The 20313-nt window shown below is 35.2% G+C and overlaps 1 protein-coding gene across 1 annotated transcript in view; it reads left to right on the top strand.

Annotated features, from left to right (window-relative positions):
- nos1apa (nitric oxide synthase 1 (neuronal) adaptor protein a) overlaps positions 1-20313 on the top strand; it is a 147608-nt gene that overhangs the window by 37783 nt on the left and 89512 nt on the right. Inside the window, exons 3-4 of the mRNA XM_088005063.1 lie at positions 11265-11357; positions 13551-13609. Coding sequence (XP_087861189.1) covers positions 11265-11357; positions 13551-13609 — 152 coding nt within the window. The remainder of the gene's footprint in view (positions 1-11264; positions 11358-13550; positions 13610-20313) is intronic.

The raw sequence follows: 20313 nt of genomic DNA, 5'->3' as shown, positions 1-20313 counted from the left end.
GTGGATGGATGAATGGAAGGCACCATTTCATAACAAAAGTTATCTTAAAGCTTGGAAGTTACTATTTGTCTCTTGTTGAAGCTTGTTTTGTATAAAATTTAAATATATACTATTTAATTTTTTTTAATTGAAGTTGTATTTTATTTTAAATAGATATTTTATTTTAAATTAAAATATGATGTATCTAATAAAACAACTAAAATAAACGGCTTCTACATGGACTCCCTTCATCATTTGATGAATGCAGTCATTTGATAAAGTGTCTAACTTGTAAATTTAAATATAGTGTCTTAAAGAAATGTATAGAACATGAATTATGTAAGTGGTTCAAACAAAGCAGACCAGTTTTTAAGAAAATGCAACTTTTTGTAATGATTCCAACACAAGTTATATTTCCTTTACTTCCATTTTGTTCAGAATAAATTGCCCAATTCACACCTTTTCATAACCGTCTATTTCTATGCTGTCCAGGTAAGGACGATAATTAAAAATGAACTGTTTAATAAGGAAGCACAGATTGTAATGTAGGTGACATAATGATAGAAATGTGCACTTAAAAACTAGTCATATCTAAGTAAATTACTGTCCCAGTTTTTAAATGCTCCATCCTTTTACATCTTGCTTTTATGTTGAGATTTTTCTTCTTAACATCCAATTCCCTATTTAAAATTATATTTTAACAGTGTTATAGCAATGTTACGTGACATTCTGTACAGGTTTCAAACATTAATTAATATTAATTCTTGTAATGATGCCCTCCTGTGATTCGTTGATGTGCACTGTCAGGATGTTCGTCATTACTGTCTGCCATATATTCTGCGGTTGAGTTAATTAAACTGCCAATTAAAGCTGTGAGGACATATAATCCTTTTCTCTGTCATCTATCAGTTTGTATTACGACAGTCAGTCAGAACGAACTCCCCTCACGCTGTGATTGAATTCTAGCCAAGACTGTCAGCAGAGGCTCCTCTTTGTAATTAGTTGTCTGCCCTCTTGCTTTATTTTGCATCATGTTTGTAATTGTGTTTCTTTACATGCATTTTCTGTTTTAATGAGAATAGAGCTGCGATGCAAGAGTTGTTGCAAAGCTAAGAAAACTCAGTGTGTGTTTTGTTTTTGCTTTAGGCATCATTCTCTGGAGGTTTGATTAGGGGAGGCTTATGGCTAAGTCTTGGAGAAGCTTTGCATTGAAATGTGTAGAGCTGTGCAGTAATTTGAAATGAACAACAATGAGGAGAGAAAACTCGGTGTTGATGCAGTATCCATCCATGACTTCCTCAAATGGCAATATCGCTCCCTGAGGACCGGGTGATCATCGGTTCAACAGTTACAGTAACTCTGCTTTTGTTGAACTTGTGTGGCATTTTTTCCTTTTTTTTATTATTATGAAAGATTGAACAAAACCCATTGAAATTTCAGAGACTAGAGTGATCAGAAAAAGTTGATCTATAAATGTCTTTTAATTTAATCTTTAGACTAATTAACACCTCTCCTGGGTTCTATGATCACAAGTAGACGCTCCTTAATATGTAATTAAGGAGAATACAGTTTTTGTTCTGACTGACCTCCTGTAATTACATGTCCTTTTAAATTAAAACACTTTCTGCTGTGGTTGTTCTTCCATTTATTTGCAAGAAATATGAAAGACTGAAGTACTAAAGCTGCACTTTCATACATGCATCCATACATACATACTATCTTGCTTTGTATGAGGATCTAAGTGTGAAAAGTGCTGAAGGCATTTTGTGAAACAAACTCCTGTTATCTCGTATTCCCTATGGGGCACCCCTGATTTTTTTTATGGGCATTGTGTATCAGGATGAGAAATGAACATTCATAATATGCTATAAAGATTGTCTGACCATATTTTGATGAAAGCTGAATGCTCTTTATGCAATCTCTGAGTGTGCTATAGTGGTGAAAAATATCAGCTTAATTCAGTGGTGCCCAAAATCGGTCCTCAGGGGTCGGCATCCTGCAAGTTTTAATTCTCTCCCTGGTGGTAGTAACAACCTTTTCAGCATATCAATGTTCTTCTTAGGCCATCTAATGAGCCTTCATTTGATTCAGGTGCATTAAACCAGAGAGAGAACTCAAAGAGATTTAAAAAGTGATTGCATCTCACGGGTTTTATCTGGTTAAATAAAGGTTATTATTAAGATTTTTTCTCTTTTTTTTTCTTTTAGGTTTGACCTGCTGATTAGGATTTACTCATATTTTGTTTCTGTGTCTCGGAAACTAAAAAAATAAAAAATAAAGTCATCCGTCTAAACTTTAGATAAATGTAACATTTGATTGTAACGGTAGGTAATCATAAAAGGAAAAGATAAGGAGGAGAGTCTTGATGGAGGAAGTCCATTTCCATGCATCCACATCTTATAATCAGAATTCACAGACTGTTATTCACTGTCTTTTTATATGTTTCGTTGTCATTACCTGTTAGCATTTTAAAGGGATTTGTTTTTGGTTGAACATACTAGCTGCCACCTGTGCATAAAAAAAAAAAAAAAAAAATGAAGATCTTCTTTCTCTTTTTGAAGTTTTTCAACATCATCTATGGTCCCAAGCAGCCTCTGTAGATTTCTGAAGCCTTTGAATTCAAAGTCTTGTCTTTGGCAGGGTTCATCTTCCTTTAAAGGTCAAAGGAATAAAGACAGTTTACTTAAGATTTCACATTTATTGACAGAAATAGCACAGGAACTAGAAGATCAGGAGACAGGATCAGACGGTTACCTTTTCATGCCACACAGTGTGTAAGTCAGCCATTCGTTATCTTCAGTGCATGACAAGGGCAACTGTCCGTTCTGTGGCCTAAACATGTCTTCTTTCGTATAACCTGAGGTCTAAAAGGCAGGACGTCCAGCTGGAAGCCATTCAAGCCATACTGTTTTTTGACAGTTTCAAGGCAATGGGCGGCATTCATCCTTTTTTGTTGATTGTGTAAGAAGGCTTATGTTCAAGCACAATATTCAGCTATTCTGAGGATAGATGTATATAATCCACACTGGCCTCTTTAATAGGTACACCAGGTTGGAATCCCTTTTGCCTTCAGAGCTGCCCTAATTCTCCCTGGCATATTCAACAAAGTGTCAGTTATTTTTAATATAAATTGACATCTAATTTGTCAATTTATCTAATTTACATCCTAATCTATTTTACCTGAATTTATTTGTGTTATCCTGGAGTGCATTTTTCAAAATTAGTTGTGCTTATGGCAAAACTTGGATGTTTGCAAAAAATTGAAAGGTTTATGTATAAAAAAAAAGTTGGAAATCAGAGGCAATAGTAAGACTTATGGACAGTTATCTTTAGAATTACAAGTTCATTACTTAGCTCTCTTATCTTGTGCCCAGTATCAAGAAATGCATTGGTAATGTATCACTACTGATTTGGAGAAATATTAGATTTTGTAAGGTTTGATATTTTTAAAATGAATAAGGATGTATAATTTCATAATGTCAAAGCAGCTTCAAAACTATTGGTTATCCACTCTGATTGTGTTTTGTCTTAGATGTGTTGATGAAATGAAATCGTTAAGCATGAAAACAAACTAATCTTTTTGACAAATGGGACGCATTAGCAGCCCCCATTTGTCTTTGAAAAATAAATCATTGAAGAAGTAGAAATGGACTCATCAGAGTATCTATAGTCTAGAATTGGTCTAATTTGTAGACAAGAATGACCCGAGTAAAAGGGAAAAAGAGACACATTAGTCCTTAGAAGTCGTAATGAGCATATGTCACTTTAGAGGTTTGTATGTATCCATCCAACATGGGCACAGATCCAGAAGAAGAACAGAGCTCCATCACACGTCAGGTGAAAAGTTTGGAGACAAGAAGCCTATTGGAAAGTAGCACAGTATTAGAAAAATGCTTTTAAAACCTCAGAAGTCACCAGTTAAACATTTTTTTCCTCTCTCTGGATTGCATTATGTGGTGAACATGTCTAGACAGTATTATAATTCATCAAGTCTGAATTTTTTTTCCTTTTTTTTTTTTTGAAGCAGGATCTCAGAAATCTTCTTTGCCAGCTGTGCGTAGTTTTGATGAACACATGCTGATGCCGAGCAACACAACAAATGGCAGCTACAATACGTCAAACTCAGAACTGACTGAACAAGCTTAGAGGAGCTTACAGCAGCAAATCCCTGTAGTTCTTTGCATCATGCCCCTGAAGCAATAAAAGGTGCAATTTCTTTCTTTCACGAGACCTTTTCTTATATTTTGCAAGATCGAAAGTTTCCCCAAAACTGCAGAAATCAGCTGCATGTCTGTGTGTGCATGGTTTCATTCATTTGCTGATTCAGGCTGAGCATTTGTTTTCAAGTGAATGTGTGGAACCTTTTCATCAAACAACTGCTGGAATTCTTTTTCTTGGCGACACAAGTTTTTTTTTTTGTTTTGTTTTGTTTTTTTTCCTCACCCAAAAGGTTTCTTTCATTTTATTTGGTTAGTTGAGAAGATTTCATGCCTCTTTGTTTTGAAGTGCTGACGGCATGAAAATACATTTTTGTCTTTTGGATTTTTACCAAACAATCTTTTTTTTTTTTTTCAAAGTTTCTGACAAAGAGCTGAGTAATATATTGAATTCAAGTTGTCCTCACAATATCAGTGTGTTCATTACTGCAATAAGCAATTGATTGGATGCAATATTTGGTCAGATATATATTATATCTAACCTCAAGGGAATTCATCTTCTGGATGATGATATTGTATTTGGAACATTGAATGAACTCTAACTGTTCTTAATGCCCACATCTGATAATAATAAATATGATATTTATTTTGCTTTGCTACATGATTCCTGAAAAAAACATTTGGCACTCCTCAAAGGTTGTGTTCAATATCAAAACAATAAAAACCTCTACTGAGTGAATATGTATTCACATAACGCCTGTCCTGTGTGGGCAGAATCCTCAAATGTGTTCTGTTTAATCACAGGATTTTTGTCATATGCAGATAAATAATTGTTTTAGTTTTGAAGTTTATAACTTCCTTTGGTTGAGTGAAGACTTGATATGATTAGACTTTAATTTACAAGTTATTTCTGCGTACCGCTAAATTTTAATCGCAGATTTAAGATAGGTTTTGTTGCTCATTTCACATCATTTTAAAAGAAAAATAACTAGCTCTTAACTTGGTGTAAAAAAACATAAAATGTAAAAGCATGTTATTTTATCTATGCCAATATTTGGAAGAAAATGTTTTGCATTGCCATAGTGTAGTTAAAATAGTTTTAACTCATGATTACCTTTGTTGTTAGATTGCGAATTCATATGTGATTATTACATTAATGTGTGCGCATTCATGTTTGACAAAACCACTCTATACATTTAGGAGAAAATTTTGTTTTTGATTCCATGACAGAACTGCATTACTAAGATTGATGAAACTTGATGGGTCCTATAGCATCTTGAACACAAATGGTTTTGGAAAATGAAATGCCTTTTATAAACAACCTTGCCTGAGATTGAATCAGCCAGCGGCCTGTGGAGGAAATGGGAAGAGGGGAGGGAAGGAGAGATGTGTAAAGAAAAGATAAGAGGAGGTGAGGAGTGTGTAAGGAGCAAGAGAGAAAATAGGAAGTGTATGATCAAGCGAGAATGTGACAGGAGGAGCCAGCCACTTCATCATATTTGTATCTGTATATATGGGCCAGGGAACAAGTGTTAAGAATGACTGAGTGGTCAGGCAGGGCAAATTAGCAAGGACTCACTGGAATGTGCAGCATTTAAAATGAAATCTCAAGACGGATGATAAAAAGACAAACTTCAGTTCAAGTTGACCATATGAAATTAAGAGAAAATGTTGAAAGTTTCTCTTTGGCGAGAGAGAGATACATGAGATGGCGGAAAAGATATATGAGCTTCCTTCGTACATCGTGGAAAATGGATTTAATCAACAGATACAGAGGCAGGTCTTTATTGCACAGCAATGGCCTTTGTGAGAATATCCTGTAACTGATTTCAGTCCATTGACTTCTTCTCCTTGCAGTAAAAGAATGTGATTTCATAAGAAAATATTGATTAAATATTGGGTTAACAAAAAAATAAGAGTAGTGGTGCAGTAAATTTTAACAACATATATCAAATATGTGTATCTAAAAAAAAATACCCACAATGTTGCTTTGATTGTGAGTGATTTATTTGAATAAACATTATAGGTTTATTCGGTGGCCTGATAAAAGTTGTGTAATGTTAGAAGTTAAAGCTAAACCAATCAGAAGAACATTGTAACTGTACATATTGCAGTTTATGTAGATAATGATAACAGAAAATAGAAAAAAAAATATTGAATTAAATTATTATTGTTGCAATACTCAAAGGTATATTGTTGTTGCATGGTTTGATTTTGTGCAGCAGAAATAAAGAAACTGGATAGATATGACCCAGACTGCAAATCTAAGGTGAATATAGCACTAGTGCTGAAAAGATCAGTGAAATTGATATTTTGTGACTCTAAATGTGTTTTTCTTCTCTGTAGATGTAAAGTGATCATTGAAAGTGCTTCTGAATGTCAGCATCCTGATAAACACATAGCACACACAGCTAGCATTATAACTTTTTGTCATAGGGATAGACTTGTTTTGAACATGAAAGATAAACTGAGGAACATAGAAGTAGCTGGCAACAACAGCAAAACAAGAAAGCATCTCTATAAAGGTTGTAGTGAAGCAGGGGGTAAAAGAGTTTAAAAATGTGCCTCTTCTCTCTCCAGGAGTCGTTCAGTTTCTTCCTGAGGTGAAAAATAGAGACAGAAAGCTTTATTATTGTACTAGTGGCCCAATTTGTACACTAACTGCTTCGATTGTGGTGTGGTTTTTGCTTCTTCATGCCATTTGAAGTTTTTCCCTGGGTAACGTCTAATAACCCTATGCCCTAATCTTTCAACAGCTATTTTGTCTTGTCTGTTTGAAAGCTTTCAGTTGCCCTGAAATGGTTCACAACATTCATGAAGTCATTGCAATTTGTTGTGTATTGAGCCAATACAAAGAAAAAAAAAAGAAAGCTGGACTTAGTTTATAAAGACAAACTTTTTGTGGTGTATTTTGACCAAATCTCAATATCAACCTGGTGTAAATTTAAATAAAATTCAAATAAAACAATTTAAGTTGGGTTTTATGAAGCTTTAAATTGAATTCTGTTCATATTATTAGACATGTAGCATTAATCTACAATTAAAAAAAAAGGTCTCTTTGTTTCTGCATGGATGCCATTTCTTCAAGCAATACAAACTAATCAAACAAAATGACCCACCCTTCAGTTATTGTATGCAGCTTGAACATGTTTCCCAAGCTCCTTCTGTGAAATATTCTCCATGCTCTACATTTTGAGCAGAGGATTCTCTGCAGAGGTTAACAGCTTGTGGTTTTCATCTCATTGAGCAGCAGTGCAACAGTATACACTTTTAAGAATTTGAATTGGCATAATAGTGAACTTAATGATCTGAGCTTTAATTAAGCTTCATATTCCATCTACCTTAGGCTATTCCTCCTCGGCATTCTCTTTGTCTTCCTTCGTCTCCTTTCATCACATTCTCCTCATTCTTTTTACAGCTCCTCTTTTTCCCATTCCCTCCATCTAGAGAGGATGTCATTGAGATAGATGTGTGCTCATGATTGGTCAGGGGAAAACCTTGATGGTTAAAATGCACCAGTTTTGAACAAATTGACTCAGTGTATTTTATTGTATTTATGAGGTCCGGAGTTACAGTCTGCACTGTACTCAGGAGGATTACTGCATTGGGACAGAATTGTTGAACCACATCAGTTAGATGGTTAATTCAAGATGAAAAATGTGTTTTCTTGTCTTTTTTCCCTTTCTTTTCCCCTCTGTTTTTTGCTTGAAGGATAAGGAGTAGAAGTAGACATGTAGGTGTAATGATTTAGTGCGAGAAACGGGATGCAAATTCCATGATTGTTCTTGTGGTGCTCATGAGCCACACGAAGAAATCGCTCAGCTGCAACGAATATGTGACCTGATTTTTTTATTTATTTATTTTTGTGGTTTGTAACCAGGGTGTGAAGATCATCCCTGCATTTTTTTGAGTGGCACAGAATTTTATGAATTTTTGCAGGACTGGATCATACATGATAGCACAAAAAGTCATGCATAAAGTTGAAGATTTCAAAAACAAGGAAATACAATTACTGTGGTGCAACTTTTAAATACATCACTGCTCCAAGTGTGACAGAGATATCCATTGGTTTAGATGCGTTTGATCAGGACTAGATCTGAAAGTTGGTTGTTGGAAGACTGGAGTTGGGGTTAAGGAAAAGTGTATTTATAAATGATATACACCCACTGGAGGAAACTTAGATTTATTGTGGCTTGAGCATGAATCAAAATCTCTCATATATCAGGGTTGAAACAGGCCAGGCAGGGACAGGATCGAAATTATATTGGAATGGAGTGTAATTCAAAGTTTTCAGACAGTAACGTTCAATTTAAGCGCCTTTCATGAGATTTGAGTATTTTTATGACACAAGTCCTTCACATACGTTTTGATTACTTTAATGAAATATTACAACAAAAGCTAAACAGATGGAGAAACAGAAATAGACACTATTCATTCTGTCTTGTTGTAAAATGATCTCAGTTGTCTGCTGGCTTTCTTGCTTGTGTCTTCATTCCCATGTGAATTTGTCCTCGGAGTCATGAACCTTTATTTCTCTCAATGAGTTGCGGTAATAAACAGAACTGCAGGTTGGAGCTTTTACCAAAAGACCCCATTGGGACGTGGGATGATCACTGAGGGTTCCAAAATGAAGCCTCATTTATGGAAACAGGAAATAGACTCTCAAGAATCCACAATTACAATACGTGGTCCAAGGACAGGAACTGCAGCTGTTGACTTGTTAGCTTGATGGATGAGCTTATTCCTTTACACCATTAATTTCCGTTTGTTTGCACAAACGTTGATAATCTTTCATGGTAGGGCATTTATGGGCCTTCACATTTTTGCACTTTTTAGCAAAACTCGTTTCTATAATGACCAGCAGCCCATTTCGTTTCTTCTTTTTTCACCATCAGCAGTGACGTATTTAGGCAGCAACAGCTCCCCATCTATGAGCCATGCTGTAGATATGGATCTGGACTGTGTTGCAATCCATCTTCATGGCTCATTAAAAATTCTGAGCACCCTGCCTGTTACTCAGGTGCTACGTTTGAGGGGCAAACCCCATTGGAATGAACCCCCGTCGTTGTGAAATGAATATTTGCGCTTTCCCCAAGTGTTGCAGCAGTTGCAATACAAATCACATCTCTGCTGTGTTATTGCGGTGGAAGCCGAAGGCACCAGGGAGACTGTGCGATGGTCGGTATGGATCCAGGGATATTGCCTGTTCAGTGAGGAATAGACGGCTTATTAGACATAAGTGCTCTCTCTTGTATTATGGCGCACACACTTAACCAGTCAAATGTTGTGTGATGTATTTTTTTAAATTGCTTCTGTAATCATTTCAGTGGAGGTCATTCATGCAGCCTATCAGGCATTTAAAACATGTTTATGCAGCACAATCATCATTGCAGCATATGCCGACACGTTCATTAGACTAGGTATCAAAGTCATAAGAACATCTTTGTAGATTAAAATTGGAGAATCAGAAATTGCTGTGACAAATCTCTCATACTGACAAGATATTACAGAAAATATAAGTGCATAGTGCTGTGTTTCTTCACACGACTGAAGAAAATTCCAGACATGAAACTATTTTAAAAATTCAAAGACAAGCATCTAAAGAAAACACTGTTACTTTAATTTGCTGGTATGTACGCTAGGTACAAGTAGTTCTTCAGACGCCATCAATCAGTACATCTTACTGACACATTGCAGGCAAGAGATAACCTTTTAAGTACAAAAATATCAGGCAGACATAACTAGAAGCAAAGGACAGCAGTATCCACATAATTTCCAGAGTGTAAACACATCAGCTTGGCATGTCAGGTTATTTAAAATGTTTTTTAAATGTATTTTTTACACCAAAGTTGCAACCATCCTTCAGCACACATTGTTGTTTCCATGCAGTCTGTGCAACACAGCTAGCTGGAGTGCAGCACAAAGATCTGGGTGTAATTTACATACATTACCAGTAAATATCAATTGTTGTTTTTATATGATTTTACAATTTCAATGCTGTAAAAGCATATGAGAACTGTGAAAATATTACTGCCTCCCAAAAGCACCTTATATCAGGTACATGAACCTGAAAATAGAATATTTTCCTTCTGTTCTTTTCACTTCTGGAAATGGTTGAAACATCCAGGCAGAGCCGCATACAAACACACCTTGATTCTCATAACTGTAGCAGTCAGGACTTTCCCAGCAAACACAGCAAGGAGTTGATTGGGCTGCTTCACTGTGATGTTCAAGCTTATTGTGCTCCATCTTAAGCAGCGCTAACAAGCCACTGAGTTATTTTGTACCCTCTTATCACGTCCATAATCCTCAATATATCCGCAGACAGACATAAAATCACTGTTTGACACTTTGCGACAAAATGTCCATTTGTCCTAAAAACTGAACATGCTGTGTACAATTTTTTTTGTTTACTTCTATTTTCCGTGTTTAAATGTGGCACATATTTAAAACTGAATCTGTTCTCTGTAGAGCAGCAGTTATTATTAAGACAAACCTTCAAACATAAAGCATTGTGTAATACTGCTTTTATAAGAACAGAACATTTTTTTGGAAAGAGAAAGAGAAAACCAATAATAAAATAAAATCAATATGTAATACACAAAGTGAACACACAAAGCAGTGTGAATGAAGATTAGTAGCTAGGGTTGATGGACTGAAAGACAAAAATATATACACCTTTCTTTTGTATTTATGAAATGGGTTGATTGAATTCATCATCAATGAAGAACACAAACGTACCTTAAATTTATTATGTAGCCACATAATAATTTGGCATTGGTTAGCTTTGTGTTTAGATTTTCTGATATTTTCAGTTACTTCCCTGGTATATAATTATATTACTACAAAAGTTACAACTTTTTTTGAGTTGCCTTTGATTAATATCAACTGAAACATTAATTTTAGTCTGTATTCTAACTTTACTTTTTTCTTTATGTCACTGCAATTTAATGCTGTTTGTTTGTTTTATGTTTTTATCATGCCAATCATCTTTAATTGCCTTGTTGCTTAATTGTGCTACACAAAGTTACCTTGAATAAAATGGACTCTGTTCATTTGCTTGCTCGTTTTGTCATTATTTAGCTGAACCAACCTGACTATCTTCCATCCATCTGTTTGTTTTTGCAGTATGAGTTTAAGGTGAAAAACATCAAGAAGAAGAAAGTTCACATCGTTGTGTCAACAGACGGAGTCAAGGTTACCTTGAGAAAAAAGAAAAAGGTGAGTGATTTTATTTTTGTCCCTCTCTTTTGCTTTTGTCCATTGAAAGCAAGAGATAATTCAATTAACATCTGCGTGGATCAGTGAATGTTGCTCTGTTTTTTGTTGGATTCTATTAACATGAAGTGGTGGCCTTTTAAATTCCAAAAAATCAGAACTTCAGCAACACCACTACTGTATATATATATATTTGAAGACCACTTCTTGTCTTTACCTTAACCCTACCATATATACAAACATTTTATTTATCTGCAAGTTTTTTTTTTCTCTTGAACCCTTCAGTTGGAATATAATCCTTATGATTATAACTTCAAATTGAGTAGTAGTTATTAAGAGTATGTATGATTTAGGAATTTGTCCTGTTTTAATTTAATTAATTATGCAAATTTGATTACAACAAAATACAGAAAAAAATGATTTGGGCTGATTAGATGTCTGCATGTGTCTGATAATTAATACTTGCAGGCATCTAATCAGTCAAACATGGGGCATAGATGGGTAAATAGCAGGCGTACAACTTGTCTATAACAACAGAGAGCATAGAAAACGAGTATAATTAATTTCATATTTTTAATCCACCGGCAGCCCTGAGTCGGACAGTTTCTAATGTCTACGTCTTCTGATGTTTGTTACAAAAACATAACTTTGAGCACGTCTATCCTTAGACATTTAAAAACTTTGTAAAATATGTATTACCCATTTGAATAAGTATTTAATCACACACTATTTATTCAAAATTTTAGCACATACAGGGACAGAAACAGACTGAGCAGAATTATGGACTTATCCTTTATTCAATCCCACAAATCAGTGAGTAGAGCTGAGGAAGTATGTCTGAACAAGGTTGTCTAGCAATTTGTATAGACTTTCTGTCTAAAGGAATGGGACAAAACTTCAATCTCTAATATTGATCTTGTTCAGTATTTTGACAAATATAAATAAAGACATCATTAACAAAATATGCAGCTCAGAATTTCTTCCCCAATTAAAGAGAACTGAAAAAAAAAAAGCACCTACACTGAAGTTGGGAGACGTTGCTGGATTTGTGCACGATGTCTCGTCCACGGTTACTATCAGCTGGGCTGCCGTTTTTGAGGAGCAGCATTTACTGAATTCCTTTTATTATAGACTGAATGATTAATGTTTTGTTTAAGCTCTTCGTTGAAATTAGTGAAAGAGCGGAAATGAAAGGAGCTGAAGGAGTTCAGAGATGCCAATAAACCTAAAGGAAACAGGAGTGGTGGTGCTTATTGTCATCTAATGAGTTGGAACAATTGCTTTCAGCACACCACACAAAGTTTACAGTGTTTGGAAAAATCATAAAAATTACATTATATAATTTTAATACTCAGTTAATTTTCACTTTTTTTTTAAATGTCAAAAAAATATCTGGTAAAACGATCTGGTAGGTATTAAAAAAAAACGTGCAAAATGTGAAGAAAAAAAACAAACCAAACAAAAAATACAAATTAAAGCCATTAATAGATGATTTCCCATAACCTGCTCTTTTGCCTTCTAAAATCTGAAATGTCACATTCCAGCCAGTGAGCTATTTACATCTCAGAGGATGGCAGGAGGACTGACGGGTTGTGGATGAGAGCTATTGAATGACTCAAGTCAACAAAGCTCTCTGTGGAGACAGAAATCAATATGAATAATTCCTGTGTCCCTGTGGGTTGACATTTTGATTGTGACCTTAAACTGAAAGGTGGATTTAATCAAATGCGCAAATAAAAAATAATAATGAAAAGCACACATCAACTCTTCTTAAGTATATTTCTTTATTTACACTGGTTTTCTTCTATTACATGTAATTAGGGGCGCGTCTTTGCATTTGTCCCTGCGACTCATGCTACCCTTATTTTTATTTTTTTCACATTACATTTACCAAGTACTATCTACTTTATTTTGTAAGCATTGCATACTTGTGAAACTAAAGAACAATGATAAAAGTTTTTAAAAATGAAATGCATCACAACTGCAAACACACAAGCACATGACCGTCCGTCTACTCTGACAGCCCAACCAAATAGATTATTATTCAGAAAGAAGCCAGGAGGTGAATGCAAAGGGTAAAAATGCACATTATCATTTAAAAATTTCATTTTAGAAGAGTGTGCTACCTTATACTGTGATAAAATGTGAAAAAGGTTTTAGAATTAGGCCTAAATGAAGCTTCTGGTTTGCTTACAGAAGAAAGAGTGGACCTGGGATGAGAGCAAGTTGATTGTAATGCAGGATCCAATTTACAGGTAAGATTACCTGAGTGTCTGCTAGCATAACGTTAAATTAACCTCATCTAATAAGTGGAGTTTTTAAAAGCTTTTCCAAACAGCGGCAGTTCTTTTGCTTTCCTTCCCCAAAGGAATTTTATCTGAACTTGATTAAACATTCTGTGCTGGTTCAAAAATGTAGGCGTTTTTTCACACCTACCTTTTGACATTTTGGAGAAACAAAGATATGGTGGCTCTTTGATGTTCACTTTTACTGATCTCTTAGAACAATGTTTTATTGAAGCACTCAAGATTGTGGAGGAGATTGTACGCAACACAATACATTTTGTGGGTGTGTGTTTTGACTAAGGCACTGAAAAATACCACATCACTACAACATATAGAAATAAAAAAAAATACAAATATGAAAATGTTCAGAAAATGTGTTTAGCAAGCTCCGATTTGTTGCAGATAAACGTACTAAAACCTTTCATCTGATGGAACTCATTGACTGAAAATTGTAGCTTTTTTTTATTTACATTAGACTTTTCCACAATGTTTTAATTCTGTATTTCCTTTCCTTTGACTTATTGTCTCACTTCCAAATTTTTCTCTGCATGAGTTCTGCAATTTGTTGAATCCTTTTATCGGGGTAAAGTCATATTTTGTCAGACATCTGACAGAAAACAGTTAGCCTTTCTCAGATGCCGTGTGTCTCACTTATGTAAACGGCTATTGCACAACTCCAACATTATCTGCAAGCTGCATATGAAATGAATGTTTGATTGAAAATGTTAAAATCTGTATTCAAAAGTTTGTGGAGGTGTTAAAGTTGCATTAACAACGCAGCCCATGTACTGAGTTCAGACTGATCGAGAGATAGATGAGCAGGTACACTTAGTGGAAACATGTCATGAGAATTTAATTACAAGCGTGTTTATGTAGTAGGAGGGCATATCCATTAGCCTGACATGCCTGCAGGCTGTCCTCATAACTCAAGGCTATGGCTGTAGCCATAATCTTGAGTTAATTCAATTCATTTGCTGCAGGGGTGTTGACCTTTAAATCAGCTCTCTGTTGTCTGTCAATACACACAAGCATAAAGTTTCACCGTCCCAAGACGCAGTTTATGATGGATCTATGCTTATATATTTATATAAAAATGACTGATGGGTGTTTTAGCATGTCCAACTCAAAGACGTTGTGACCTTTCTGGTTTTGATGGAAGGACGGAAGTGTACGATTAAAGCAGTAAATACTGTTTATATTCCATAGAGATGAAAGAATAAAGTTGAAACCTGTTTGTGCCACACTTTAAATTCTGCATTCGCGCACACTGACACACCCCTCCCAGCCGGTACAGCTCTGAAGCGCATCCGGGAGCCCGTTGGGGGTTGGGGCTTTTGGAAATGATTCTGTCAGAAAGATGGATTCAGCCCTGCTGTCTGAGTGAACATCTCTGAACTTGGGAGTTTTGTTTGGTTGGAGACACTGTGACTTGCGCCACACATTTTTCTTACATTTTTTCTCCCTCTTTCACTATTACAGTAACAAAGTTCTCTAAAAAGAGGTGGACAAGTGCAGGGACAGAGAGAGTGAGGCGGCGTGTGATGGGTATGCCGTATCCATCAGTCACTGTTTCTTGTTAAAGTGAGTCTGACATGTCCTGAGATCTGTTTGAGTGAGTTACAGGATGATTGTCTCCACTATTCCCTTATTCTTTCAATATTGACCTCTAAAGTCATTCTTTAGTGGCTTGAAGACATTTACATATTTCCAAGGCTGACATGAGTTGGATTGTCTTTAGTTTGTCCAAGTTTAAAAAATTCTCTACAATGGAGTTTAATAACAACGGTCTTGATGGATGAATGAGTAGATTTGTATGGACAGAGGGCACCATGAAGCCTGAATTGTCTGCTATTGCATTCATTTTTGTAACTGCAATTCCATGACAGGTTCATGATGACTTTGACCTCTTCCTGTCAAATTTCTGTCATCACTTTAACCAGTTTGACTCATTTATTGCATATTAGCTTTCCTTTTTTTTTTTTTTTTTTGCATATTGGATAAAGCAAAATGTTGACGGGGGAATATTAGTCTTTTATTTATTAGTCTGTTAATATAATTATATGTCAAGGATGAACTTTTGTAAAAAGTGCTGATCTTTGAAAATGTGACGCATTTTACCATAGCTGTGATTTACAGATTCTCTTCTAGAAGCCTTAATACTGTTTAATTTATCTACGGAGTAAACACATCACTCCTAATGTGCCATTTACTCAGCAGTGCGATTTCAGGAGCAGATCTTTCCTTGCATTTAGTTTGAGAATTGTCAGATGCACCAACTCTTAATACAGGGTGTCCAAAGTTGGTCCTAACATGTCCGTAACCTGCATGTTTTAGTTTCCTTCCTGCTTCAACGCCCTAGCAGTAACCACCTCCTCAGCAGTCTTCTGCAGAGGACTGCTAATGAGCCGTCAACTGATTCAGCTGAGTTGCACCAAGAAGAGAACTAAAACACGCAAGGACGACTGACGTTGGACACCCATGTTTTCATGTGTACAAGTTAAGCAATGAAACAACCTTTTTCAAACTTAGATCCATTCAGGCTGTTGTGTAAATATTGCATTTCCTGTGTGTGGTATTGAGTGGTGTGTTTCAGAGCTTAATTTCAAATGCTGACCCCTCATTGTAAAAGGGAGATACGGCCATATAAAGGCTGTGAATTAATTAGAAGGCTTCATAGGGTCATTTTTATAAAACATTGTGTAAATTAAACCTTTTGGCTCAAAGTATGAATAATATGTTTCAAAAGGCTAATCTGATAAATATTCATTTGTGTTTATTTTTATGAATGTGAGGGAAAAAATGCATTTCAAAGACCCTGGGTGGTTTTAAACACTCCTGTGAGGGACTGTTGTTTTTTTTCCAGTTGCTGAAGAGCTGGATGCTTTAAATCTGAATTATTTGTGAGGGTTTCCTAAATGCTTAGCATATTTCTTTTTCTAAATATTCTTTTTTTTCTTTCTTTTTCTTTTTCTAAAGCTGAAAGCTGCCTGACACTGAATCTGTCCATCACTTCATATGAAAAAAGAAAAAGAAAAAGCTTGCTGGTATGTGGGTGGCACTACCATCATGTTCAGTAAGATCTATTGTTCAGTTTAAGCCCTTCCAACACCGATAGATGTAGTCTGATAATTGGCTGGTAATTCTTAAAAAAATACAAAGCTGATATTTAAAGCCAAGAGTCTTCAGAAGCAGATTTTTGTCCATCATCCTGGTATTAAATATCAGATAATTGGGGGATCCGGAGAAACTATATTGGAATTTCAGAGTAAAAAATCAGGAAGAGCTACTGTGGAGATTTCCTTTTAAAAGGTGGCTTTATATTCCGGTTGATGTGCATACTGAAACTACTGTGGACAGTTGCTTGCAATTGCTTTTCTAACAGATAGACATGATTAAATCTTTGGCTGCCATGTTAAATAAGCAAAATAAATCATGCTCGATGATGATTTTGGGAACATGGAAATGGTATTGAGGTCACATGAGTTTCCTCTTCTAGAAGTGACTAAAGCTCTCTTTTTAGATTTGTAGCATTCATCATTGCTTATGTAATACAATATAATAGAATGATCTTTTTACTGGCTTTGTCCATTGTCTGCTTTGTGCTGCACTCTAAACCAGCATGTTAGATAGTTTTGGCTGTCAGTCACACAAAAACGGCTGTTTAATCAGAGCACTTTCATATCATCCTATGCCGTGCTGACTGTCGGATTTCATTTTTTTTTTTTCTGAACAAAATCTTTTAAATTAAATAATAAAACCCTTCAAGCTAAAACAATGCATTTATAGAGAAAAGTTGCAGTTTCTCTAAAATGTGTTTATTAATCTAATGCTATATTTAAATCACATCATTAAGGCACATCATGTGCATAAAGTTTGTTTAATGTCATGTCACATCATAATCAGATTTAAATGTGTTGTTTTTTTTGTTTTTTTTTTAGCTCAATCCTTCTCTTAAAGTTAAATCATAAGCAAAGACCCTAACTGATGAAAGTGAGACCTTCGGTGTATGGCGATGTTATGTATCTAAATTGGTTTCACACAATTTGTTTGCATATTGTTTTCAGCTGAGTGCTTGATGTGATCTCCTGAAATTAGACATGAGACCTGTTGCAGATGAGCTGTAATTTGTTTTAAAGATGAGATTCAGCATGAGAGAATAGATGTGTCCTTGACTTCTTAGCTGCACATATCTGTCTATCTTGATTTACTTCCTCAAGTAGAGGAGTTAAATAATATTGTTGTCTTTTTTTCATGAGCTATGGTAAGATAGAGCAGGAGATGAAAAGATAGATTTGAATCTTATTTCCCACAGTGTAGCTGCTGCTCCCAACCATCATGGCAAAGAATTATGTAGTCACTGCACTGGCAACAAACTTAAATTTTAGACAAGAATAAAGACAGCTCTTGTTCTGGTGATACAGAACCTCCATAGCCAGTAATAACATCCCCAACATCCCATTTACCCAAGTCCAGTCCTGTCCACAAAATGTATGTATTTGACGTAAATATCATATTACAGCAATATATAAAAAACAAGTTAGTTGTTTTTTTTTACAGGGTTTTTACACATTTTCCCTCGAGGTATCAACAAATGTGGAGGGCATGGTAAAAGAAAAACAAAAACCCTGAAGCGATTCGAACGAAAAGGACTGGATATAAAATGTTTATGGCTATCTTCTTTTCTGTTGGGTTTGAGACCAAGGTTCAGCGATGTCAGATTTTTAACTGACATCGCTGAACTTATTTTTGTATGAAGCCCCACAGTCTATCGACTATCACTTGTAATCACTATAAATCCTAGATATAACATTTTAGAACAGAATTAGGAAGTGACTGTTTTGGATGGAAAGTAAAAACCAGGGAAAGGTTGGACGGTTTTTTCGTTATGTGTGTGTACATGTCAGTCCTGGTTGTAACTTCCCTGGGCTTCAGCTGTGGTAATTGCCGTCAGCCTCCATGAAGCCGCCCGCCCTCGCCGCCTGTGAACAGTCTGTCCTAAAACTGCTCAGCTCTGCCCCTTCCTTCTTACTTCAAACCTTCCAGAGAGAAATTCACACCCAGCCAATTAGAGTCAAACTTCTGTTTGTGTGTATGTCAGAAACTCCCTGATTATCTGATATTTGAAACATGTTCTGATGTAAAGTATGCACACACACACAAGCACATTTTGCTTTGATATTTGAACTTATTACACACAAATGCACACCATGAAGATTTTCCTGACGCAGTATTACCTAATACAGTCTCTGTCTTAGCTGAAGCTCAGCCTTTTGTACTTTTAGATCACAGCCTAATCGGGCTACATTTGATGAAATCTTTTAGCGTATTAACTGTACTGAAGTAAATCTCTGGGGGAGGGGAGAGAAGGAAAGAGCAAGAGATTTCCACTGAACTGAAACACCCTTCAATGATACCATCTGATAGCTCTATTCCCCTAATGCACACAGAAACAATCAAGCAGTTTTTGTATCCACAATTTTAGTGTAATGGAAATCAGGAGCAATATATGTATATAAAAGTTTTTTTTTTTTCCTTCTGATAGATTTATACACCAGAAAAAAGTATAAAAGGTCTATGTATTATTTTGAGTAGTGCAAAGCTTTAAAAAGTAGTCCCTTTAAATTAATCAATAATATATGAACTCAGTACCAAAAGTTGCTTTCTCTTAGCTTCTTTAAACTTTTTCAACAAACTTACAAAGGTTAGAGGAACGACAAACAAACCAACATTTCAATATAACTGATTTCTCTGTGTAAGTTTGTTGAAGCACAGTGCAGGAAGAAGTAGACTTTCAGGTACATTAGGTAATATGGGTAAGTAGGTTGAATTAAAATTAATATCAGTTATTTCTTCCTTTATTTGAACATAAACTAGACAATTTTATTCATAAATGGCTAATTTCAAAATCTTTCTGCTTTCTTGTTTAGATTGAGAATGGTAGAAAAAAAAGCATGACAGGAAAGTACTCATCCAAAATACAATGTAATGGAGGCTCAACAAAAACAATCATCACGAAGAAAAACAATAGAGCTTTTATCGCAGCATAAAAACAGTGATGATTATTACTGTGACATTTTAGAGTTGGCATCTGCTTTTGTTTGCCTGACAGAGATAAACGTAATGTTACCCAAATGTCCAACATGTTTGCAAGTAGGACTGCAATTAACCAGTAATTGATTATTCTGTCAGTTATTCTGATGACCAATCAGAATTACTCATCATATCTAGAATGTGCTTTTTAATCTTTTAAAAAGCACATTGTGCAGATTTTTTTTTTCTTTTGACCACTTAAGCCTTTTTTATAGAACATTAGAAATGCAAATAAACAAACATTTCAATTCCTTTGTAAGTATAAAATTTCCTTGCCTAAGATGCAATTACATAGTGTTCCTTCATGTACGCTTGATCCTTTGTTGCAAAGCATGCATCTGAAAATTAAAGATTACTTCTAACATCAACATGTAAATAGCTCAGCCCTTTCTGCGTGACCTAACATCAGTACACTGTAACTAACTGATTAAGATCTGGAAAGCAAAAGGTGGTTTTATATATATATATATATATATATATATATATATATAGTCACCAATAAAACAATGTATTCCTCCTTAAATGCTTGCTTTACAATTAAAACATTGTATCTGTAATAAGATAAAGATTAAATAATCATCATT

The sequence above is a fragment of the Poecilia mexicana genome, unplaced genomic scaffold (genome assembly GCF_051168715.1).
Source record: "Poecilia mexicana isolate PSO_F unplaced genomic scaffold, ASM5116871v1 scaffold_4, whole genome shotgun sequence".
Classification (NCBI taxonomy): Eukaryota; Metazoa; Chordata; class Actinopteri; order Cyprinodontiformes; family Poeciliidae; genus Poecilia; species Poecilia mexicana.
The sequence above is the reverse complement of the archived record's forward strand: the minus strand, read 5'-3'. Positions and strand labels throughout refer to the sequence as shown.